Source organism: Zalophus californianus, chromosome 12 (genome assembly GCF_009762305.2).
Source record: "Zalophus californianus isolate mZalCal1 chromosome 12, mZalCal1.pri.v2, whole genome shotgun sequence".
NCBI lineage: Eukaryota > Metazoa > Chordata > Mammalia > Carnivora > Otariidae > Zalophus > Zalophus californianus.
This window is the reverse complement of record NC_045606.1, coordinates 99,207,371-99,231,805: the sequence shown is the minus strand read 5'-3', so window position 1 is coordinate 99,231,805 and position 24,435 is coordinate 99,207,371. Positions and strand designations below refer to the sequence as shown.

General features: G+C 46.9%; 1 protein-coding gene across 13 annotated transcripts in view; it reads left to right on the top strand.

Moving 5' to 3' along the window:
• The window catches only part of EZH2 (enhancer of zeste 2 polycomb repressive complex 2 subunit), a 65,635-nt gene extending 42,423 nt beyond the window's left edge, over positions 1 to 23,212 (top strand). For 10 of the 13 annotated variants that reach the window (XM_027574006.2, XM_027574002.2, XM_027573996.2 and 7 more), the window contains 16 exons: positions 352 to 472; positions 1,270 to 1,410; positions 2,332 to 2,434; positions 2,932 to 3,110; positions 11,266 to 11,357; positions 12,745 to 12,985; positions 13,840 to 14,009; positions 14,398 to 14,492; positions 15,691 to 15,731; positions 16,073 to 16,198; positions 16,839 to 17,017; positions 18,265 to 18,360; positions 19,020 to 19,101; positions 19,776 to 19,856; positions 20,006 to 20,090; positions 22,883 to 23,212. In XM_027574006.2, coding sequence (XP_027429807.1) covers positions 352 to 472; positions 1,270 to 1,410; positions 2,332 to 2,434; positions 2,932 to 3,110; positions 11,266 to 11,357; positions 12,745 to 12,985; positions 13,840 to 14,009; positions 14,398 to 14,492; positions 15,691 to 15,731; positions 16,073 to 16,198; positions 16,839 to 17,017; positions 18,265 to 18,360; positions 19,020 to 19,101; positions 19,776 to 19,856; positions 20,006 to 20,090; positions 22,883 to 22,943 — 1,893 coding nt within the window. In that variant the 3' untranslated portion in view covers positions 22,944 to 23,212. The remainder of the gene's footprint in view (positions 1 to 351; positions 473 to 1,269; positions 1,411 to 2,331; positions 2,435 to 2,931; positions 3,111 to 11,265; positions 11,358 to 12,744; positions 12,986 to 13,839; positions 14,010 to 14,397; positions 14,493 to 15,690; positions 15,732 to 16,072; positions 16,199 to 16,838; positions 17,018 to 18,264; positions 18,361 to 19,019; positions 19,102 to 19,775; positions 19,857 to 20,005; positions 20,091 to 22,882) is intronic. The other 3 variants (XM_027574004.2, XM_027574000.2, XM_027573999.1) reach the window with 1 other exon arrangement.
• The last annotated feature ends 1,223 nt before the right edge of the window (positions 23,213 to 24,435 follow it).

Here is a 24,435-nt window from a genome sequence, read left to right as displayed (position 1 = left end):
ACACTGGGTGTGTCTTAAAATTTATTGGTTCATGTGGTAATACGCAATACTTTTTCCTTTCTTGAGGTGCATAAAATAATGGTAGGTTTAAATCATTGATGACATGTTAGATTAGGTGAATAGGATATTTTTTCTTAATTTTTTTCCCCTAGAAACAGTTTGATTTCTGAGATAATTCTTATTGGTGGGAGGGGTCTTTATATTTTTACAGTTTGCTATTTAGTTTGGATCTGGAGAACTGGGTAGAGACATCTACCTAGGAAAAAAATAGTATTTTATATTACATTGATTTAAAAAAATATTTTGATATTTAGGATAAGCTTACTTTTAAAATATATTTTTTATTTTTAGGTGGAAGATGAAACTGTTTTACATAACATTCCTTACATGGGGGATGAAGTTTTAGACCAGGATGGGACTTTCATTGAAGAACTAATAAAAAATTATGATGGAAAAGTACATGGGGATAGAGGTGAGCCCTGTGTTTATTCTCTTGGAAAAAAATGCCAAAGAATCAAGAGATACTTTGAATTTTTTAAGCATAGGTGTGAAAAAGATTTTTTTTTTTAATATCAAAAGTAAGTTTTTTGCTGGACTGGCCCGGGCCTGTTTTCAAGCCTAAACATTTTAATGTTTTCCGTAACTATTTTTAAATTGAAGAATTCATTTTTGCTATTTGAAAATGACACGTAGTTGGTTATATATATAATTATATAAATTATAATGCCAGTAACATGTAAATTAAATAGAGTTGTTTGGGTGTTTGTAGATTTTAAGATTCCTTCACAGTAAGATTAGGGTCAGGGCCCGGCCCTGTGCTCAGAAGGACGCCCCACTTAGCTGCCACAGGACCTGCACTTCAGCCACTGCGTCCGTGGCTTCTGTGTTTCCTGTCCCAGAGACCCCGACGAGGTGTCCAGCAGCACGGTGGCTTGTGTAACATCATCACTGTCCCTTCTCTTGGGAAGCGTTGTTGGGAGGAGGCTGAGGCCACAGTTTGTTTCTAGTGACTTAGGTTCAAGCCGCGGGCACCGGAAACTTACGGGCGAGGCTGTGATTAAAGAGAAAGTGACAGGTGTTGAAGATAGTCTTCCTAACTTTGCCTCAGGCCAGTCTTGAAAATGATCTCCCGCCTCATTTTAACCTCCATGTTCTAGTGCTAATTAATAGGCCCTGGCTGTTTCTTCCAGGTTAGAAAAGGCATACGTAAACTTTTGTCATCACCACTTTCCTCTGTGTATTTCTGATATTTGACTTGATGAATTTCAGAATGTGGGTTTATAAATGATGAAATTTTTGTGGAGTTGGTGAATGCTCTTGGTCAGTACAATGATGATGATGATGATGATGATGGAGATGATCCTGATGAAAGAGAAGAAAAACAGAAAGATCTAGAGGAGAACAGAGATGGTATGTCTGTTTATTAGGTTTGTGTGTAGCCACGACAGCAGTTTTCAAAAACAATAAAGTACAAACATATTAATTCCTTCTTTCTCTTTTTTTTTCTTTTCTGAAATATCATATTGATAGTAATAGAATCAAAATGAGAATATCTTTTGTAACATTTCATCCTCACTTGGGTGTCTTTATTTCCTTTGGCTAACAAAAGAACGGGTTCTGTTTTTGGGATTTTGCTGGGTAATCATCATAATCATCATTATAATATAACCTGTTGATCATTGACTACGTATAAGTGAATGGGCCCGTCACTCTGTGCTCCACAAGGTTTCTGTTAGCATCAATCAGATCTATTTTATAGTTGAAGAGACTGGCTTAGTGCAGCTAAGGAACTTAGGGTTACACTCTTGGGAAGAAACAGAACCCAGAACACTATGATGGGAACCCTTCTGACCGACTCAAGAAAGGTAGAGGACCCCAAGCCAGAGCCTGTAGTCGGTGGAGACTTGGCAGAGCACATTATTAAACAGCATAGAAGAATGTGGGGAAAAACTGCGATCTGAAAGAAGTGTAATGGTTATACAACAGGCGGTGATCATGTGCTTCCTCTCCTTCGTTTTACAGTGAAGAAACAGACCCCAGTGGATAGTGGCCAGGCAAGGTCACAGACCCCGTCAGTAGCAGATCTGGGATTAGAACCTGGGTCTTCTGCCTCCCCGTGGGCCTAAAACTTTCCATAATTGATTTTTGAGTTTTTTTGTTTGGCTTACCAGCACTCCATGGATACATGTGACATATGTCAGAAATAAGTGAAACACAGAGTTGATAATTTCTTAGGAAATCGGCTTTGTTAGATGTAGTTTCGTGGAGAGAAGGAAGGATTGAAAACTTGTTTACTGTCATCTTTTTTTCCTTTCATATTTTCCCATGTAGATAAAGAAAGCCGCCCACCTCGGAAATTTCCTTCAGATAAAATTTTTGAAGCCATTTCCTCAATGTTTCCAGATAAGGGCACAGCAGAAGAACTAAAGGAAAAGTAAGATTTTTCTTTTGAGGCAGTCTTGCTTGTATGCAGCTCAGCATTTTGGTTTATCAGAAACGGAACTGATGTAGCTGATGAGCCCCTGGGCCACCTCTGTTGACTGCGGCAGGGTTCTCAACCCTGTCTGTGGTGCTCTGCTCAGGACAGTTACCGTAGGCGCCGTAAACACACGACATCATTGACGGTCGTATGTGGAGAGGAGAATTTCTCTGGACACTTGTAGAGACGTTAGTGTCATTGAAGTTTATTTTAATTAATATAGTAACATTTTTCATGATCTGAATCCTACCCGTGAACTTGACTCTTGATATACCATGCGTAATTTTTAATTGGCTCTTCATCTAAATAAAGATTGTCGTGGGTTAGACCTTTCCTTGCGTGTTTGGGCAAGATGAACATCACAAAGAATACATGGCACCGTTTAGAAACTGTATTTTCAGAGAGGAAGTTTTTGTTCTACCTTCACTTGCGTTTTTCTTGGTTAATGTTAGGTATAAAGAGCTCACCGAACAGCAGCTCCCGGGCGCCCTTCCTCCTGAATGTACCCCGAACATAGACGGACCAAATGCTAAATCTGTTCAGAGGGAGCAAAGCCTGCATTCATTTCATACACTTTTCTGTAGGCGATGTTTTAAATATGACTGCTTCCTACATCGTAAGTGCAATTATTGTACGTTTTCATTTTCTATCTTTGTTGTGGAATTATGTCTTAAAGCAACTTGGAAAGTGTTGTCATTTATTATAACTAGGATTTATCATTTAATCTGGCAGTTATGATTGAGAAATATGTTAGGGTCAGAGTATCATACTTTTGTACTTTGTTGCTTGAGGGTTGCTGTGAAGTCTTTTGCACGTATTTAATTTGGACCACCTGTCTTCCACTAATTTGGAATACAGGTCAGTGGTTTTTCCATAAATGCTAACCAAGCAGTTATTTTGTAATAAAGCTATTACTGTGAATTAGCTGATAGCCTAGAGCAACCCTGTGATATTGATGAACAGATTTTGTTGAATAAGAAATTGGCTGAAAAGATGCTTATATATGTTCTTGTCTATTTGATGGGTTTTTGTTTTGTTTTGTTTCTCTGAGGAAATTACTTTTAAAAATATCTGCATTTGGGGGGCAGCCTGGGTGGCTCAGTCAGTTATGCATCTGACTCTTGATTTTGGCTCAGGTCATGATCTCAGGGTCGTGGCATCGAGCCCCGCATCTGGCTCCACACTCAGTGGGGAGTCTGCTGGAGACTCTCCCTCTGTCTGTGTCCTGTTCCCCGCCCCCCCACTCTGTGCACACTCACTCTTGCTCTCAAAAAAAACAAAACAAAACAAAACTGCATTTGAGTACAGGGAAAGCATAAAATTAAAATGTTGTTAATGAAATTTAAGTATGTCCCGTATAATACTACTTTATTTTTCTGACATTGCTGGGGAATGAGGTTTTGTAGAAAATTTTCCAGGTAACAGAAACTTTTAAAACACAATTTAAAAATCACCAACTACTTTTGAGGTGCACATTTTGAAAACATATTTGATACCTCCTTGGTTTCCTAAGCAGAGTTTACCTTAATAAAGGTTCGCTTTTTCCGTATTCATTTTAGTGCAGCCGTTTGTGGCATGGTCACACCGTTAGGGGCTTCTGACCTCTGTGAAGGCATTTTCCCCTATGCTAAGTGGCCCCTTTGAGTTCCCCTGGCTGTCTTTTTACAGCAGTTTTCCCCTCATTATCCGGTGGTACCTCTTAATGTTAATTAGCCTGTCCAAGCGGTTCTGTCTTGTCTCATTTTGAGTTTTTGCTCTGTCTCCTTATATTTGCTGTGTCTCATAATTTGTTGTGTGATAGTATCTTGACCTGGAAATGGTTTAAGAGAGTGTGTGTGTGTGTGTGTGTGTGTGTGTGTGTGTGTGTGTGTGTGTGTGTGGTAGTAGTGGTGTAGTTACCTTCAATTAGAAAAATTTGAAGTAGATTTTTAGAATTATTATATTTTCTGATAGGTAATTATTTCACTTTAGTGAAGTTTGCTTCTGTGGAATGGCAGGCTGCTCGCTTGTAGCCCTTGGGAGCAGTGGGTCCAGCAGGTGCTGTACCCCCCTTTTCCTTCTCTGGACACTAGAGCCAATCTCTTCATAATTCAGCCTTGATAGATTCCCTAGGTATTCATTGCTTTCCATTAATTTTGACAAAATATCACACACCAAAGGTTTTTCCTAGGTAAAATGAGTCAGTAAATACATTATTAAATATATGTATTTAATTTTGTTTTTAATTTATTTTTGTGCTTTAATTTTGTTTTTGTCTGTGTGAGAGGAGAATAACATAGTTCTTCATAAGCTGTTGGTTGTGAGGATTAAATTTATTACTCTGTGTAACTTACAAAAAACAGTACCTGGCTTGTTTTTAGTCACCATTGTTTAAACAGATCATCATTCACATGACATACATTTAAAAAAATGTATTAAAAGGTGTCTAGTGAATTTTCCCTTCTACTTCTGCCCTCATCCATAGAGTTTGTACCTCATTCTTTACACCACTCACATCTTTTTTCTGGCAAATGCAAAGATACTCTTTTTCTGGCTGTCCTATTCGAATGGTATCATACTCCTCAGGCTTTTCCCTGTTTTGACTTAGTAAATATTGGTAGGTATTATTCCTGTCTGGAGAGCCGCGTAGTCTTCCGCTGTAGGAGAAGGGAGAACTTACTGAACTGGTTCCTAAGGGTTAGCGTTTGGATTGTTTGTGCCTCACGTGCTAACAGTGCACAGTGAGTAACCTTGGCTGTACCTGTGCGTCATTTCCCACAAGTGCAAGTGAACCCGATCCACGGTACTTAGATAGGCTTCGTTCTTTTGCATCTAACGTTGAGTCACTGGAATTTATTCTCTTACAATTTTGGATCCACCCCTCCCCTCCACCTCCATGGTCCCACACCCGCCGCCTTCATTTCCCCCTTTCTTGTCACCATGTGCGCTCGGGTCTCTTTCCTTTGCGTTTGTTCCTTGAGTCTTTCTGTCCAGGAGGCTTTATTCAGAGATCTTCTGGCTATTCTTGCTTGTTTTTTAATGTAACTTTTAGAATCTTTAGTTTGTCTAATTAAAAAAAAAGTCTAGGTAGTATGTTTATTGGAATCCCATTAAATTTATTAATTACCTAAGGGAAAACTGACATTTTAAAATGAGGATTAAGTGTAACCATATGATCAAGTTTCCTTTTGTGTCAGTAAACTCAAATTTTCTTCATGTAGCTCTTGTACGTTCTTTTTTTTTTTTTTAAAGATTTTATTTGAGAGAGAGAGAGAGAGAGAATGAGAGATAGAAAGCACGAGAGGGAAGAGGGTCAGAGGGAGAAGCAGACTCCCTGCTGAGCAGGAAGCCTGATGGTGGGACTCGATCCCGGGACTCCAGGATCATGACCTGAGCCGAAGGCAGTCGCTTAACCAACTGAGCCACCCAGGTGCCCGTACGTTCTTTCTTAAAATGATTTCTAGGTATTAATGGGTTGTTGCCTGGCTTTCCTTGATACCTTATCAATTGTCCCTGTTTATATTAGTTTCTCAGTGGATTCTTATTTGAGCTTTTGAGCTATGTAAGTAAACTATCTGCAGTTACTGATATTTTCTGTCTTTCCAGTCTTTATGATTTTATTTATTTTTTTTAAAAGATTTATTTATTTGAAAGAGAGAATGAGAGAGAGAGAGCGAGAGCACATGAGAGGGGGGAGGGTCCGAGGGAGAAGCAGACTCAACTGCTGAGCAGGGAGCCCGATGCAGGACTCGATCCCAGGACTCCAGGATCATGACCTGAGCTGGAGGCAGTCGTTTAACCAACTGAGCCACCCAGGTGCCCCTATGATTTTATTTTCTTGTCTAATTTCATTGGCTTGTGTCTTAAGTACGGTGTTAAGTAATAATTAGTACTAGTAGATACTTTTTTTTTTTTTTTTTTGGCTTCTGGATCACTTTTGGAATATTATTTCACTCAGGTTTTGAAATTTATTTATATAAAGTTGATCTGTGTGTTCTAATTCTTTTCTTCTTAAATGTTTCATTCTCTCATTTTTCTTGATGAGCTTAAAAGGTGGTTTATTTTGAAAATCTGTTTTGTGTATTTTTCCCTCAGAATCAGCTACTGTATTAGATTTACTATTTTTCTCTTTATGGATGTTATTTTTGCATTGTTTTCATTCTTTCCTCTCTTTTTTTTTTTGGATATATGCTTTTAACATGCAATGAAGTGTCTCTAGAGTACTGTTTCAACCTCTCTTAGCTTCTTATGTTTGGTATTACTATTTATAAGGAATTTTAAGGAATATTTTATGTTTTCTTTTTAACTCATTGTTTAAGGGAGAATTTTTTAAACCTCTGGGTGAAAGGGCCTTTTTTGGTCGTTATATATATATTTCTTATTATTTCTGTGTGGTAGTCTTACTGATATTAGGGTATTTAGATGTTGGGTGTGTCTACCATTTTTATCTATAAAGAAGATGTTTTGATGGTAGGGGTTTGGCAGTTCATCTTAGCCAGAGCTCAGTATCTGACCATGGATCTTTTCCATTAGAGGGGCCTGTGTGTTCTAACGAACCATGAAGGATGAGTGGCTTTGGTTTGGGCACGAATCCCACTTTGTATTCCAAGTAACTTTTAGACCTTGGTCCATTCTGTAAATTGGAAACGGGTTGTTCTGCAAACTTGGAATCATATAATTTCTTTATAAAAGCCTCAGCCTAAAATGGGTGGCCTGGTCTGTCTTTGGCACTTGTTAGAGGAACCAGGGTCGGCTCCTGAATGGACTGTGGGTGGGTAGAAAGAGGTAACACATTTCTGATAGGGAGGGAAGGAAGGCAGGCTGGGAAATTGAGGTTGGGAAATTTTATATGCTTAAATAGGATCAAAAGTAGAACCTTGGAATAAATGTTTTGCTGGGTTTTCTATTATCTGTATGGCCTACAGAGGAATCCACTTTAAGCATAAAACCCAGTTCTGTTTGTCATTTCTGATATTATGTAAAAAAGTCTGTTCTTTTTGGAATTTGCATTAATGCTTATTGTAGAGCTTTTAACATTTTAATGGTTAGAATTTCAGAAACAGTATTCCATAGTTTGTAGTTGATGGTTGACTTTTTTTAGTATTTCAGATGCGTAATGACAAAATTCAGACAGAGTTCATAGTTGCCATGTTATTAGAGTGATTTAAACCTCAGATTTTAAGTCACTCGGAGTGATTCCCTAAATCTTGGTTTTTCTCATCTGTAAAATGGGGATGAGAATCCTCATACCTGGGGGATTTTGTGGGGATTAAATGAGGTAATGCCTAAAGCCTCGGATTGTGTGCTTTGAAGACAGGAGCTTTGACCGGTAGCGGCGTGACCTGCTGTTACTACCGGCCAGTGCTCCGAACGTTGACACCGTCTTTTTGTAAGGTGCTGAGTATTACAAGTCTGCTGTCTGTGATACCACAAGAATTTATGTGATTCCAACTATAAGTAGAGCAGTAAGAAGTTTTTTTTAAAGATTTGTGAGGAGAGCATGCATGAGTGGGGAAACGGGCAGGGGGAGAGAGTATCTTCAGGCAGACTTCCTTCTAAACGGGCAGCCCCATATGGGGCTCGATCCTACTACTCTGAGATCATGACCTGGGCCAAAACCAAGAGTCGGACCCTCAACCGACTGAGCCACCCAGGTGCTGCTATTCAATAAGAATTCTTTTTTTTTTTTTTTTAAAGATTTAATTATTTATTTGACAGACACAGTGAGAGAGGGAACACAGGCAGAGGGAGAGGGCAAAGCAGGCTTCCTGCTGAGCATGGAGCCGGATGTGGGACTCGATCCCGGGACCCCAAGATCATGACCTGAGCCGAAGGCAGACGCTTAAGGACTGAGCCGCCCAGGCGCCCCTTCAATAAGAATTCTTAATACCAGGTTCTTATCAGAGCAGACAGGATCAGTACTTTGAGCAGAACCTAATGTATAAAACTGACACTTTGTACTAAAATGTGTTCATTTATTTTGTCATATTTATCACATGACAACGAGCTGAAGTATTTAAGGGAAGGGAAGTGTTGTAATTACAGAGAGGGGAGGTTTCTCTTCCTCCATGTGGCAAGCTTGCTGGATGAGGGTCTCAGCACACCTGCCATCTAACTAGCCACATAAACTATTCTCTTTGGTCCTGTTTCCTAACTTGTAAAATCACCATAGGTGATTGCTGAGGTTTGTCCCAACTCTGAAATTCTCTGATTCCCCAGTTCTGTGTTTGAGATATCATTACTTGGTGAAACATTAGAAGGTCCTGAGGGTCTACTCTGTATTTCGGAGCCATTTTTTAGAATTGCCAGTTGACTCACTCACAGGGATAGGGAAGAGCTGGGTCTGTCTATCCCAACGGTCTTTCTGCCTTTGAAAACCTTCACATTTTTCATCAAGGTTTTGTAGGTTGCTTTTGAAATTACAAAAAAAAACCCAAAAACCCCAAAACCAAAAGCCCTCAACATTCCATGTCCTCTCCTTTTTGTAAAGTTTTTAAGAAAGCACCTTGCTTCAATTTTCTAATAATTTTCTTGATCAGGGAATTTTATATAATCTCCCCCCGTATTATATTTAGCTTGAAAAATATTTTAATAACTTATTTGAAATACTAGTATTTCAAGATGCCTATGTGAAAATATTATGTATTTTGAAAATCTCAAATAGTCAAGACATTTCTAGAAGAGGCAGTTCTTTATAATAAAGAACTGGTTTTCTTAAACAATTGAAGTTTGAAATTCTGAGGGAAGTCTAGTAAGGAGAATAGTTTTCTTTCTTGAGCTAAATGCTATGTGAAATTAAGAATGTTTTTTTACCTTTGATAATAAAGTACCTTTGATTATTAGTGGGTTAGCTTTTCCTTCATAGTCAGACCTTGGCTGGTGAGTGCTGTGTGACTGATGTCTCTGTGGCGTCTCCCCGCCCAGGACAGGTTGGGGGTGCTCTCCTCCTCTGTGCACGTGTGTACAGATATGTATGTGCCTTTGTATTTTTCACTGGATCAGGTGAAATCAGGAACATCAATCTTTATATAAATAGGGGAGACATCCACACTAAAAACAAATTTTACCAAAAATAGATCACTCCGTTTGTGCTGCTAACTGGCTTAAGGACGATCTTGTTTTTTGGATCAATGTAATTCCTTGCTGCTGGTGTGACTTTAACTTTTTACAGGCTCAGACTTTGTATTTTAGGGGTCCTCACCTGTTCAAAAACGTAATCCAGTGCTAAATTAGTTGTGGTGTCAGTCTGTCATTTCACAGGGAAATCTAACACACACTTGAAGAAACTTCAATTTGAGCCTTGAATTTCTACTTCAAAAAACATAACTTTGTCTTTTTTTCCTTATTTCCCTCATCAGTCTGTCTTTCCTATTTAAGTTCTGTGGATAGAAGTATGGCTTTTTAGAGACCTTTTTTTTTTTTTTTTTTTACTGTATTTGTTTTTGGGGGGAGAGAGCATGTGCTTGAGTTGGGGGAGGGGCAGAGGCAGAGGGAGAGCATCTCAAACAGACTCCACGTTGAGTACATAGCCTGACTTGGGGCTCAATCCCATGACTCAGTGAGATCAGGGCCTAAGCTGAAATCACGAGTTGGGCGCTTAACCGACTGAGCCACCCAGGTGCCCCTACAGGTGTTTTTTAAATGGTTTGTTTCATGAATATGTCACTTATTTTTATCCAAATTAAGGTAATTTTCATCTTGTGTGATTCTGAACAGGGCATTTCTAGGATTTGCCTTGATAGCTGGAAGTAGGCTTTCTAAGGGTTTCACTGCTGTGCGTTCATGTTTAGTTTGCCCTTGTACTAGAATTTGAATCTTTTTGTTATCACAGTATTTGGGGATTTTAAGTTTCAAGCACTTCTTTCTAGACCTCTTTTATGTGACCACGTGTTTCCTGGAGAAGGGTGCTGACTACAGGCTCTCACTAGATTCCTGAATTGTGTCTTATCTGAAGAAACTGAATTTCAGTGGTCTGAGGCTGTCCTCTTTATTTATTTAAAAGTTTGTTTATTTAATCCCTACACCTAACATGGGGTTCGAACTCATGACCCTGTGTTCAAGCGCTGTATGCTCTTCCAACTGAGCTAGCCAGGTGCCCTTGTCCTCTTTATTTTTAAAGATTGATTTATTTTAGAGAGACAACGTGCACAAGCAGGGGGTAAGGCAGAGGGCGAGGGAGAGAAGCAGGCTCCCCGCTGAGCAGGGAGCCCGATGCGGGGCTCGCTCTTAAGACCCTGAGATCATGACCTGAGCCAAAACCCAGAGTCGGCTGCTTTAACTGACCGAGCCACCCGGGCATCTCATCCTCTTTATTTTTAAAAACTAGTTATTTAACAAGTGCTGTCCTGTTCCTCTCCATTTTGGCAAGCCGATTGTTGAACTTCACTTGGAAATCAAGAAATTGTAGATGCTAGAATTCTTTTGGTAAAAAATAGGAAATCTGATTTCCTAGTAGAGGGGACGTATCAGTTGTTTCTATGGAAATATTAAAGACTAAATAAATGTTCACAATCAAGACTTTAGAGTTATGTGCCTCAGTTTTACTTGTAAGGAGAAAAATAGGGAATCACTAATTATTCCAGAATTTACTGTTTCCCCCCTGGTTAGGGGTTGGTGGGGAGGAGCGGCACTGTTCCCGGGGAGAGTCGAGAATACGTGGAGATGCTTCAGTAAGAGCTTGAAGGAAAGTTCTGTCATGGAAATAACACTTTGGCAAGTTTGTAATGTATTAAGTGACTTTTTCCATTGAAACGGTGGAAATGAAAAAGTAAATATAGTTATATTTGGATACTTTGTTTATTTTGCAGCTTTTCATGCAACACCCAATACTTACAAGCGGAAGAACACAGAGACGGCTCTAGACAACAAACCGTGCGGACCACAGTGTTACCAGCACTTGGTAAGCTCGAGCGTTGCATGGTCAGAGGGCACTGGAGGAGTCTTACTGGTGGACTGTGGCGAGGTCTCTGAAGGCAGCGTGGTACTGTTGCTCCCGTACTTGGCTGTATACTAGGCAGAGATTCTCACCCGTGCGGGTTCCTTCCTAGCCGCTACGTACTGCACATTCTAGTCCTTCATGAATCTTGTATTATTCTTTGTCTATCTGTGTTAATCACTTCAGCAGCCTTCTGAGGCCTTTAGGATCAAGGACTCTTACACCTGCCACCACGTTATGAGCGTGAGAAGCACAGGTAGCCCCCTAAGCCCCAGCAGTTCGGTGAGCCTTCCTCAGCTTAGCCCTTCTCGAGTCTTAGACCCCATGGTAGTTTGAGTCAGGTGGTCGGTCCCACAGGTTTTGTTTTTTTAAATGATGGAGAAAAGGTAAGGGTTTAGGAGAATATGAGGTAGGAAAGTTGTTTTTTACGGGTACTATCTTATTTTTACCATTTCCCCTCTTTGAACCAAGCCACTCCTACCTAGGAACTAAATGGGTATATATTGCCTGTTGGATTTTGGACAGAAGATTCATTGAATGGCACCTGCAGAAGGTATCCTATTTTTAAGCAATTTGGTTTTTGTAGAATGAAGTGTAAAACTGTTGGCTGCTCTCAAACTTCTCCCTTTTACTGCCACTAAAAATGGAATTCTCGAGCACTGTTTTATAATACTCTGTAAAGGCAGAATTTTATTTGGCTCGTCTAAGATGTTTCTGTGGTCTCTCTATAATCCATGATCTTACTGTTGTTTCATACTCTCTAAGACTGGATTATTGGACTTGCTGATGCAGAATGTAATGCTCACAGCCTTGCTCCTCAAGCTCCTTTCACGACTTCTGGGGGCTGTGCATCCCTCACTGGAAAAAAATGGGATGTTTTAATAGTAAGGCAGGAAGTGATGAAGTCTGGCATGCTTCTCTGTTTTATATTCTTCTTGTGTACTTTAAATATTATCGGAGAGAGGTATCTTGAAGCCTGAAATAGGAAAGTACGACTCTGGATGCACATTAGGTATGATTCTTCTTGTAAAAGTTCATATTTAAAGAGACTTATTTTTTATGTTATGTTGTAACTTACTACAGTCACTTTATATAGTTCACCAGCTCACATAGAATTGTCTAATTTCACCCCCTGTAAGCACAAGGAGAACGTGTATGTACCTTTCTGAAAGTTGTAAACTATCAAAAGCAGATAGAAAACCAAGAGCATCTAGATACGGAAATGATGATTTGTAAAAATGGGTATTGTGACATATTTATTGACTAACTTGCTTTATGCGGTCCTTTTTTTCTCATCTAACAAAACGCCTTGGGGAGCTGGGCCTTGACGTGTGCGTTTTTCACTTCGTAGGAGGGAGCAAAGGAGTTCGCTGCCGCCCTCACCGCGGAGCGGATCAAGACCCCGCCGAAGCGGCCCGGTGGCCGCAGGAGAGGCAGGCTCCCCACCAACAGCAGCCGGCCCAGCACCCCCACCATCAACGTGCTGGAGTCCAAGGACACGGACAGCGACAGGGAAGCAGGGGCCGAGACCGGCGGGGAGAACAACGATAAGGAGGAGGAGGAGAAAAAGGACGAGACCTCCAGCTCCTCGGGTAAGCCGCGGGTGGAGGGGCGGGGGCGGGGGCGGAGGCTGGGGCGGGGCTGGGCTGCGCACCTCCTGCAGGGGCGAGCTCTGGGCGTAGGGACGAATCTGAGAGCAGAGACCTCTGACGGTGTGCAGCGGCATTTCTGCCCGCGCCCGTGAGGCCTGCCCGCCTGATTGTTGGAAGGTTGACGATCCCACGTGTTGTCAAGCGGGATGGTCACTGTCCTTTCTCTGTCCTTCTTGGACAGGACATTGTTCGCTTTAATCCACTGGCAGTTCTGAGTAGGAGAGCCCCCGGGCGCTCCCAACCAGTGTTCTGCTGCTGGGCTTGTCCTTAACCTTTCGGCCTGTGACTTAAACCATGAGTAACAGTGGCAGATCCCCTCAACTTACATTTTTTTAAAGTAGGCCTACGCCCAATGTGGGGCATGAATTCAAGACCCTGAGATGAAGAGCCACGTGCTTCTCTGAGCCAGCCTGCCGCCCCTCAGCTTGTACTTTAGAAGATGGTGTTAAAGGCAGCCCAACCTTGTGTTCCATGGGAGGCTTGATTGTTTATTCTTGAGATGGTTCACTCCTTTTTTCTTAAGCACAACCTGAGTTTTACTTTTTTTTTTTTAATTCATTTATTAGAGAGAGCGAGAGAGCGCACAAGTGGACGGGAGGGGCAGAGGGACAAGCAGACTCCCCACTGAGCAGGGAGCCCGACGCGGGGCTCGATCCCGGGATTCTGGGATCATGACCTGAGTGAAAGGCAGACATTCAGCTGACTGAACCACCCAGGCCCCGTGGTTTTACTTCTTAACACTGTTTTCCAGTCGTCCATCGTTTCTTGACCAGTGCTTAACTTTGGTTTTCTAGAAGCGAATTCTCGGTGTCAAACGCCAATAAAGATGAAGCCCAACATTGAGCCTCCCGAGAACGTGGAGTGGAGCGGTGCTGAGGCCTCAATGTTCAGGGTCCTCATCGGCACATATTATGACAATTTCTGTGCCATTGCCAGGCTCATCGGGACCAAAACTTGTCGACAGGTAAGCACATCTGATAAAACACTGTTCAGGAAGTTGAGATAGAGGGAAACCAAGTCGTCACTGTCCAAACAGAAGACTGTTCGTGGCTGTTCTCCAGCTCCTGTTCATCTCGTTGTTTTTCACTGAGCAGGAACTGAAGGAAAACGATCCTTCCGACTTGAGATATTTCAGGCAGTGGATCTACCAAGCCAGGAAGACGTGAGGCTAGCCTTGCGCCTCTTGCCCAGAGCGTGGTGGTGGCCGCGCTCCCCGCATGAGGGTCGGGTCAGCGTGCGCTTCCCGCTGTGTCCCCGGCCCCCGGCAGCACCTGTGCTGAGATGGAGAGGTTTCTGGTGCTGGCAAGTCTCACGCACGGCGCTCAGGGCCCTGTGACTCTGCCTCTTGTCAGGTGTATGAGTTTCGGGTCAAAGAGTCGAGTATCATAGCTCCGGCCCCAGCAGAGGATGTGGACACCCCGCCGAGGAAGAAGAAGAGGAAACACCGGTAAGCCTGTGTGCGGCCGGCCGAGGGTCACCAAGGCGCTTCTGTGGCGGGGGGCAACCGCCCCCCACCTGGGCCCTGGAGTCAGGTCGGCGTACACGCTCGCTCAGCTTTTTCTCTTTTAAGAGCACAGCAGCGTGCAGTTGACTCGGGGTGTGGGGGGTCCTAAAAGCGACGGGCACCAGTGCTCCGTTTTCGTTAAGGAAAGCTAGTTAGTGGCTTCTGCAGGCAAGGCTCCCCTGCTCAGAGATGGACCGAGGACGTGGCTCTGGGCAGGAATCTCGACGGCTGACGGCGCGGAGCTGGCTTTAGTCTAGCAGCCTGATTTCTGTCCACGTGTGGGGTTGCTTCCGGCCTGGTGAAGGTCACCTTCCACAGAGGCTCGTGCCTGCGAGGAGCGCAGGGAGGGTTTTCAGGCGGACTGCCCTCGGAAGTGTAGAGCCCGAAGCCGTGCCTGCTGCTCTTTCCTCCCGCCCCCGTGGTCTTGGGAGAGAAGCATAGTTGGGTAAGGGGTAAAGGACTACGCTCCGACTGCACATGCTCACGTTCCCTTTATGAAAGGTGGGACTAAATTCATTTAGAACTGGAAGAACGAACTTAGTTTTTCCCGTAGGAATTTAGGCTTTGGTAGATGCAGCTGAGTTTCTTGGTTGAATTCTGATCGTACAGCTCAGTGGAACGACTACAGATGCCTGAAATTAGAAATGATACTACTGCAGGCTCATCCACGTCCCAGTGAGCCTGGGAGACATGGCCTGCCACAGAGGGCCCAGACTGGAGGGGAGGCGGCCGTACTCCCGTGTGGTTACAGCTGACCCTCAGATGACATGGGGCCACCTCCATGTGCTTTCCGGTCCTGTAAATAGAGTTTCTCCATATTTTCTTCTCTCTAGCTTACTTTATTGTAAGGACACAGTATATAATCTGTATGACATAGAAAATCTGTGCTATTAATCAATTACCAGTAAGGCTCTTGGTCCACAGGTGAGTTTTTGGAGAGTCGAAACTTACATGCAGATTTTGGGTGGTGTGGGGTGTTTGCACCCCAAGCCCCACATTGTTCAAGGGTCAGCTGTTCTTGGATTCCGAGCGCTATTTGGTTCAGGGCACACGCTGACCCGTCTGAGTAGCTTCCGTTGGATTTGTGCTGGGACTGTACTCCCTAGCTTCACAAAGATGACTTATATTTTGTGTTTTGCAGGTTGTGGGCTGCACACTGCAGAAAGATACAGCTGAAAAAGGGTTAGCATCTTTCTGTTCAACTTCATAATTAACTTAAAAATGTCTACTCATTTGTTTAAGAATAGTAACTGGATTAGTGTTTGGGATATTCTGATATAACTGACTTCTGTACATTAAACCCCTGGAGACGGAGGATGTCTGCTGATTCACTTCCAGTCAGTCCTCTGGAATTGGGGGGACAGTGCTCGGGACTCGCCAAGCACGTGGGGGAATGGGAGGTAGTATCTGCCATCACTCTGTAAACAAGGACAGCATGGAAGACCTGCTGCATGCCAGGTGAAACGGGGAGAATATATTCTTGGTCGTCGTGTTTGATCGCCTCTGGATCTGTCCTTACGCAGATGGCTCCTCCAACCACGTTTACAACTACCAGCCCTGTGACCATCCACGGCAGCCTTGTGACAGTTCGTGCCCTTGTGTGATAGCACAAAATTTTTGTGAAAAGTTTTGTCAATGTAGTTCAGAGTGTAAGTATTTGTTTTGTTTTGATGAATTGCATGAGAATTACAGAGACTTTTGGTCAGCGGTTAAACTAGTAAGCCAAAACAAGATTTTAGAAAATGTATTTATCCTACAAGGATTTATGGGGCGCCGTAACGGGCTCTGTGCTAGTGGCCAGTGCGTCTGTGGGCAGGCTAGGCGGAATTGGATTGTTAAATTAAATCATAGTAGAGTTGGCGCAGAGTAAAAGGGCATCTAGAAATGGCTGCCCAGGTCCTCTGGCTCCTGGAAATCATCAGTGCGCTGGGCTCAGAATTCAGCGTAACGGTGACTGGAAACGTTGAACGAGACAGCACAGGCAGCTTGGAAAGCAAGGAAGTGTCTAGAACTGTGGACCCTTAAGAAGGGTCACGAACTAGGGCTCTTATAAGATGGGTGTGAAGTAAGGGCTTAGACTAAATAGGACAGCTTCTAAGTACACGTACCACCTAACAAATAATGAATGGAAAGCCCAAAGCTCAGTGGTGATCGTTCTCAGTAGTGACAGCTCTCACTTCCTGTCCTGTCAAGGGTTTCCTCTTGGTCTGGGCGGGGTGGGGGGACCTGTGGGAACCGGTGGTGAGGGTTCCGCAAGGTTTCCATGTGACAAGGAGCCTCCTTCTGAAGGTCAGAACCGCTTCCCCGGCTGCCGCTGCAAAGCTCAGTGCAACACGAAGCAGTGTCCATGCTACCTGGCCGTGCGCGAGTGCGACCCCGACCTCTGCCTCACGTGCGGCGCCGCCGATCACTGGGACAGCAAGAACGTGTCCTGCAAGAACTGCAGCATCCAGCGCGGCTCCAAGAAGGTACCCACCCGCCCCGGGGCCGTGGCCGGTGCACCGCTGCCGTTAGTGAAAGCCAAGTGGCTTCCTGATGGTACAGCGGCGTTTGGGGGCGTTGATAGGCCCTCCGGCAGTCTTCCGTCGTGTACGGGGCACTCCCCGCTGGTGTAAGCTGGACCAGCCAGTTCTGACAGGCAGCCCCGAATGGCATTAGGTTCTGGAGAGGGATTTTTCTAGTATATAGAAGTTGTTCTCTAGTCTCCATGTGAATACATGGTGTTCCCTTCAGAACACAGAGACCCGGTTTTTGCAAACTTCCTTGCCGTTTCTTTAATGACCTTGAGGGCACAGCCGGGACCGCCGCGGAGCTGCGGCCTGCGAGGTGCAGGCAGGGGACGGTAACTGGAGCCCTGGGAAGACAATGACCGAGCAGAAGAACCTGCCAGCATCGTTGAGGGGAAGCTCAGTGTCTGATTTTAGGGTAGACCCAGCGTTTCTTCTTCAGTTACTAAATGTCAAGCTGTTAGAACAGGGCCTGCCCTGTGTGACATAATCCTTTCTAAGTGCTGTGTGTGTCCGCTTACTAGTCATCCTGACTCTAAACCATGAACCCGGGCCTTCTGGCCCTGAACCCCCTGCTGCTGAGGTCACGGCCTGTGTTGCCCATGGCGGAGGGGGCGGGGGCGGACCACAGACACACGGACAATATGCACATCTCGGGCTCCTGAGCCGTCACAGGACGTAACTGAGATCGTGTGCGGGGCAGTCGTGCCCTCCACCAGAAACTCTGGTCCTGGCAGCAGCTGTGTGTTGGCTGTGAAGGGTTCAGGGGTCAGGTGGTTTTCTTATTCTAGGTTGTTAATTTCGTTCTCATGTCCTCGTGGTCCTGGGACAGTCCCCAGGGCCCCCCTGCTCAGTCCTCACCATCTCCTTTCTCCCTCACCCCATACTTGTCCTTATGCCATAAACTCCTCTCTGTTCAGAAACTGTTCATGTTGACACACCTTCTCCTGAAACAGAAGATAACATACTTTTTTGCCAACTGGGTTTCATTTGTTTAACGGTAGGGTCAGATAGTGCTTTAAAGGAAACCACGGTTTTCCAACACCTGGGAGGCTGGCCCCTCGGTCACGGGTGCTCAGGGCTCTCCTGCCGACAGCGTCTGGTCGAATGGCTGCTTTCGAACGGGGCTGAGGCCGGGTGGCGGGTCATCCTGCGGTTAACGTGTCAGCACGCTTTGCCCATGCGACTGTGTGCGCTTTCTTCTCTAGCATTTATTGCTGGCACCATCTGATGTGGCAGGCTGGGGGATTTTCATCAAGGATCCTGTACAGAAAAACGAATTCATCTCGGAGTACTGTGGAGAGGTAAGGCAAGAGTAACCAGTTTCAGGCAGTTCAGTGTATCCTGATCTTGTGTGGGACTGTATGTAACTTTCCTTTGTTTTGGGTTGATGTCATTGGACGAGTCTATTGGGTTCGATTAGAAGTGAATTAATAAAAAAAGCCTTTTCAGCTTGGACTTAACTTCTCCTTGTGGGTTTGGCTTGCTTGGTAAGTAGACTGCTTCAGTCCTTGTCACATGTAGCATTTATCATCTGGGGACAAGGCGGAGAACAAGAGCTTTGTGCTGTAGAGTCTGCCCTGCTTGGTCCACAGCCTAATTGATAAGGATCTAGAAACGACAGTGGTATTAATCATACGCCTTTTTAGTTGTAGAGTGAGGGAAAAACCATTGGGCTGGCTTCATTTTGGAATTAACCCAACCAGTTTGTATTTTTTCTTCAGTGAAAAGACTTTTTGTTAATCACTTTCTGCATCCTTTTGATGTGGAAATGCTATTTCAATGAGTTGAAGTCCTTAAAAGATCCCGGTTCTGAAACACCAGCACGCGGCCTGAGACCAGCTGCAGGGACTGTGGTTGGGGTTCCTCATGAAGGTCTCAGATTCTCCTGAGGAGCTTGTTTGTGTGCGCCTGCCAGTCTCGATCACCTAATCCAAAACAATCTTATCCTCTGCCTTTTTAGATTATTTCTCAAGATGAAGCAGACAGAAGAGGGAAAGTGTATGATAAATACATGTGCAGCTTTCTGTTCAACTTGAACAATGGTACGTGTGACCTGGAGGCCATCCTGGAGCCTTCCGCTGGCTGCCCGTCTGCACGCGAAGGCAGGGGGTCCATCTTCACCTCACGGGCGCCTGGGACCCCTTAGGTCTTGGCACAGGCTTTGGGACGGGCTGTGTGTTCGCAAGCCCACAAGGCTGGACCAGACGGCTTGGAGCTTGCTGCAGGTTTGCTGCCGACGACCTGGGCCTGGGGTCCGCTTGGCCCCCTGCCTCTGTCACGAGTGCTCCAACTGACCGAGGAAGGGGCTGGAGCGCTGAATTGGGCAGCCTATCCCAGACTTCCCTGGGTGTTCTTGAAGGCTGTGAGAGTAAGGAAGCGGGTTTTTAGATGATGATCTCGGCTAGAGGACATCTGGTCGCAGTAGGTGTTGCTGCTGGTGGCGGGGGGGTGCTTGACCCCCAGCCTCAGAGTAACTTGGCTGGGACACGGAGCAGAAGGGCTTTCTGTGAACGTGTTCCACAGAGAGGAGAGTGGAAAAAACAATTTTAAACGTGAAATGCTTACTCTTGAAGTTAGGAATCCCGATTCCGTGTTTTGTAAAGGCAAACCCTGAAGAACGAGAGCCGGGAGCGTCAGTGGGACTGGAATAACTTCACGTTTACAGACGTAGGCCTGAAGCGGTTCACTTGATTACGCTTATTTTCTCTCTTTTTAGATTTTGTGGTGGATGCAACCCGCAAGGGTAACAAAATCCGTTTTGCGAATCATTCAGTAAATCCAAACTGCTATGCAAAAGGTAGGTGCTAATGGAGCCAGCCTTCCCAAGAGAAGCTCTTGCAGACCAGTGCTGGCCGGGAGTGGGCCGGGGCCATACGCTGGTGTGTGCGGGTCGCACGCTGCTGGGGCCTGTCTTCATGCGACTCATGCCGGTGTTTCTCGTCCCAGTTATGATGGTGAACGGCGACCACCGGATAGGGATTTTCGCGAAGAGAGCCATCCAGACCGGTGAAGAGCTGTTCTTCGATTACAGGTTGGTGATGTATTTCTGGTGTGACCCGAGGGCCTTATGTTCCTGAATTTTGAGCTGTGGACAAAGGCTGTCTTTTCACTCTTTGTCGGATCCTCCATTCCTAGAGGGCTTTGCTTCTGCTCATTATTTGTCAGGGCCAGTGGTGGGCAGGTAGGTGTACTTTCTTGGTAGCAGGGTTCCCACTACACAAGTAATGGTTATTTCTTGAAAGGCAGGCAGAGCTTGGATATTGCGGGTTCGGGTCCCGACCACTGCACTAAAGTGAATGGTAATCTTCCCGCGGGTGGAGGGTGTGGGCGCCGCCGCCGGCCGCTGAGCCCTCCGGGTGCTGGGCGCTGGAGGCTGCTTCAGACCACCGTGCGGTTCGCCGCCCCGACGGCTCGCCCGTCACGTGCGCTTTCTCCGCGGCGGCCGCGGCCGCCCGGGGGCCCTTCACACCCCAGGACAGCTGCCTTCGGAATGGGAGTCGGTCCTCTCCGGCCCCGCCGCCGCCTCATCAGCCGAGCTGCTGTCCTGTGCTGGCTCCTTCTTCGTCTCCCCCCGCCCCGGGGAGGGGACTCGGGCAACCCCGTGCTTTGCTCGTCCCGGAGCAGCACCTGCTCGGCCGGGCCCGTTTGCTCCTGAGCTTGCGGCACGTCGGTCCCCGCTTCAGGCCGCGCTCCCCGTTCTGCTCTCCCGCTGCCGCTTTGTCGTCCCGGTTCTAGAGCACAGGCGGAGCCGACGTAGCCTCGTTCTTCAGCCCCCGACGGGTTTCAGGACGGTCCCCGAGCGCCGGCTTCAACTTCAGGTCACCGGCCGCGTTAGCCCCGCACGAGAGGGCGGCCTGTCCTTCGGGGCTTGGCAGCCGGGCGCTGCCTTCTCCTCTCCGGCTGTGGAGGTCCTGGCTGACATCTTCTTCCCAGAGAAGGCTGCTCCGTCTACGCTGAAAATCTGGTGTTTAGCGCGGCCCCCTTCATCGCGTGGCTTAGCTAGACCTTCTGGAAAGCCGGCCGCTTCGCCGCGCTCTGCCGTGTTACGGAGACGGCGTCTTTCCCGGAGCCTCCTGCGCCAGCCTCCGCCAGCGTCAGGTTTCCTTCCGCGGGTCTCCCCTCCCGGCCGCCCTCGACCGGAGGAGAGTCGGGCCTTGCTCTGGATTAGGCTTTGGCTCAAGGGAATGTGTGGCCGGTGTGGGCTCCTGTCCAGACCACTGTCCCTGTCCCCAGGCCAGCGGTAAGGCTGTTTCGCTTTCTTACCCTTCGTGCGTTCGCTGAAGTAGCATTTTTTGTTTTTATCAGTCTTCTACACCCAACATGGGGCTCGAACTCACGACTCCAAGACCGAGGGTCGCACCCTCTTCCGACCGAGCCAGCCGGGCGCCCTTGGAGTAGCACTTCTAATTTCCTGCGAGACCTTTCCCTTTGCACCGACCACTTGGCTCACTGAGGGAAGAGGTCTAGCTTCCGGCGTATCTTGCTCTTCAACATGCCTTCCTCCCTGGGCTTCATCGGTTCTCGTTTTTGATTTAAAGGGAGACCTGCGACTCTTCCTTTCCCTCGAACACCTAGAGGCCACTGTCGGGTTATTAACCTGGGACTAGGGAGGTCGTGGGGGGGGGGGGGAACAGCTGGTCGGTGGAGCAGTCACAACGCGCATGACGTTTCTCCGTCACCTCCATCCCCACCTGTGGGTGCGGTTCGTGCGCCCCCAACAATCACAGTAGTAACATCCACGGTCACCGATGACAGATCACCGTAGCGCATGTAATAATAATGGAAACATTGGAAATACTGTGAGAATTACCAAAATCTCACCTAGAAACACAAAGTGAGCAAATGCTGTTGGAAAGATGGCACCAACAGACTCGCTGGAGGCAGGGCTGCCGCACACCTTCGGTGTGTGTGTGTGTGGGGGGGGGGGGGGGGGAAGTATTTGCGAGGCAACAACGTGAGGTCTGCCCGGGTGGGGAAGGAGTGCAGGCAGCCCGCGTTTGAGCCTGCAGGGGACGGCCCGCCCCGGCTTCCTTCGGTCCCGTCCGGCTCCGCAGCGTGCTCGCGGGTTCCAGGTTGCACTGGGGTTCGGGCGTTGGTGTATTCTAACTGCTTAGGTACTTACGGCATCCTGAGCGTTTAGTACTTTCACGGTCAAGACATGGCTGGCTCATATCGTACCTGGTCGGCATCTGGGTCCTTCCTGTGGAAAGTCATGTTTGCTGTCAGGATGCTGAGGACACATGGCCCCACCGGATCTCACAGGCGTCAGGCTGGCAGGGTAGTCGGGGGGCGGGGGGCTGAGTTGACAAGAACGTATATTTAGATGCAAGCAGAGGACTTTGTAGCCAAATAAATCCTGTGGCTGACTAGTTGTCCCCTTAAGAAACTTAAGAACGGGGCCACGTGTAGCTGGTCTTCATGGCACCTGCCGCACCGGGGCAGGTGAGCTTGAGACCAACCTGACCGGAGCCGAGGAAGCCCCCCCCTCCTGCAGGGGGAGGTCATTGCTTCCCTGTGCGCGGCGGCCGCTGGCTGGACTGCTCTGTGCCCTCCCCCCGCGTGCCCGGGTCATTGTCCTGGCCACGTCGGCCTCCCCAGTGCTGGGGACCTGCCTCCGAAGCAGTGTCAGGGCCCGAGGGGAGGGCCGGGGAGAAAGCCGGGCAAGGGTTGTGCGAACAGGCCTGTCCAGTGCCCAGCGGCAGGCGGGCGTGTCTGCACGCGCGCTGCGGAGACGGGGGCAGGCTCCCGATCTGAAGCAGGCCGGACGCGGTGAACTCTCCCCTGGCCTGGGTGCTGGCTCATTCCTTTCTCGTGCCGTTTCAGATACAGCCAGGCTGACGCCCTGAAGTACGTGGGCATCGAGAGAGAAATGGAAATCCCTTGACGTCTGCTACCTCCTCCTCCCCCTCCTCCTTTCTGGAACAGCTGCCTTAGCTTCAGGAACCTCGAGTACTGTGGGCAATTTAGAGAAATAAAATGCAGTTTGAAATTCTGAATTTGCAAAGTACTGTAAGAATAATTTATAGTAATGAGTTTAAAAATCAACTTTTTATTGCCTTCTCACCAGCTGCAGAGTGTTTTGTACCAGTGAATTTTTGCAATAATGCAGTATGGTACATTTTTCAACTTTGAATAAAGAATACTTGAACTTCCTCCTGTTGTTGGGTCATTGTTGGTATAGATCTGTCGATTTCTAGGACCGCGGCTCTAGTGGGAGAGCATTCACCTTCAACTCCTGGGCTTTTTTGTCATTCTGTGAATCTCAAGTACCACTGGGCACATTCGTTGTTCATAGGTAATGTAATAGTAACAAACACAGAATATGTATAACCTACATTATGTGTATAATTGGTAATTTGTCAACACCAGTATTGCCTGTTTGTTTGTTAGGAAGTGAAAGCTGCCCGTCAGGGACAAAGCCTGGCGGGTCCCCAAGGCCCAGACCACGCAGCCTGTGAGCCTCATTCTCCACGTGGAAAATCGCAGCCGGACCAGCTGGCTACAGCTCTAAACTCCACGAAAGGTCCAGGGACCTTTCCTACATACGGAAGGGCATGGCAGGACCAAACTCATTTTCTTTCTTGAAGAAAAGATTCAGGACCCCCCCCACCCCCACCCCAACTCAAGCGTCACGGCTGGACTGACAGCTGTCACCAGCCTGGGGTTACGTAACGTGGTAATATTTAACTGTGAAATGTATAATTAAAACCTACCTTTCCAGTTAAAACACGGACAAGCCTCTGGTCTCCACTGCACGGATGCAGCCACGGTAGCAACACCAGTCCTAAAATAAGGTTAATTGCCATTTCGCTTTGGCAACGAGAAGACCTGGCCTTGGACGCCCATCTCGTATGTGCTGCTCTTCTCTTCTTGGCCGTGTTTGGTTTTGCAGGACATGGGGACAGACCGCTGTCTTTTCCCGCTCCGAGACGGCGCCACAGGCTCAGCGGGCCGCTGCTGACCCACGGAGGGCAACTACGGGGCTCGCCCGCGCTGGTACGTCCCGCCCTTGGCATTCGACATGGGTGCAGCCCATTTATTCACTCTCAGGCAGCTGATGACCTGCCCCACAGGATCTCCGGATGCGGAGCTGCTCCCAGCCCATCCCGGGGTGTCAACAGCTGGGGGTAGGTCCTCGAGTCCCGGAGGTCCTGTTCGCTCAGGACACCAGAGACCCACATGCATCCTCCAGACAAAGTACAAATTTTCACGGAGAGCAGTCATTTTGAGCACCGCACAGCAAGCTTTCTGTACCCGGATTTGAAGAGCACCTCTCCAGTGTCCTATCCACGGTGAACACAGATTCTCCGAGCCACTCGCACGTGACAGCATCCTGAACAGACCCGGCCTGCTCTCGATCTAGCGGCAGGGGTGGG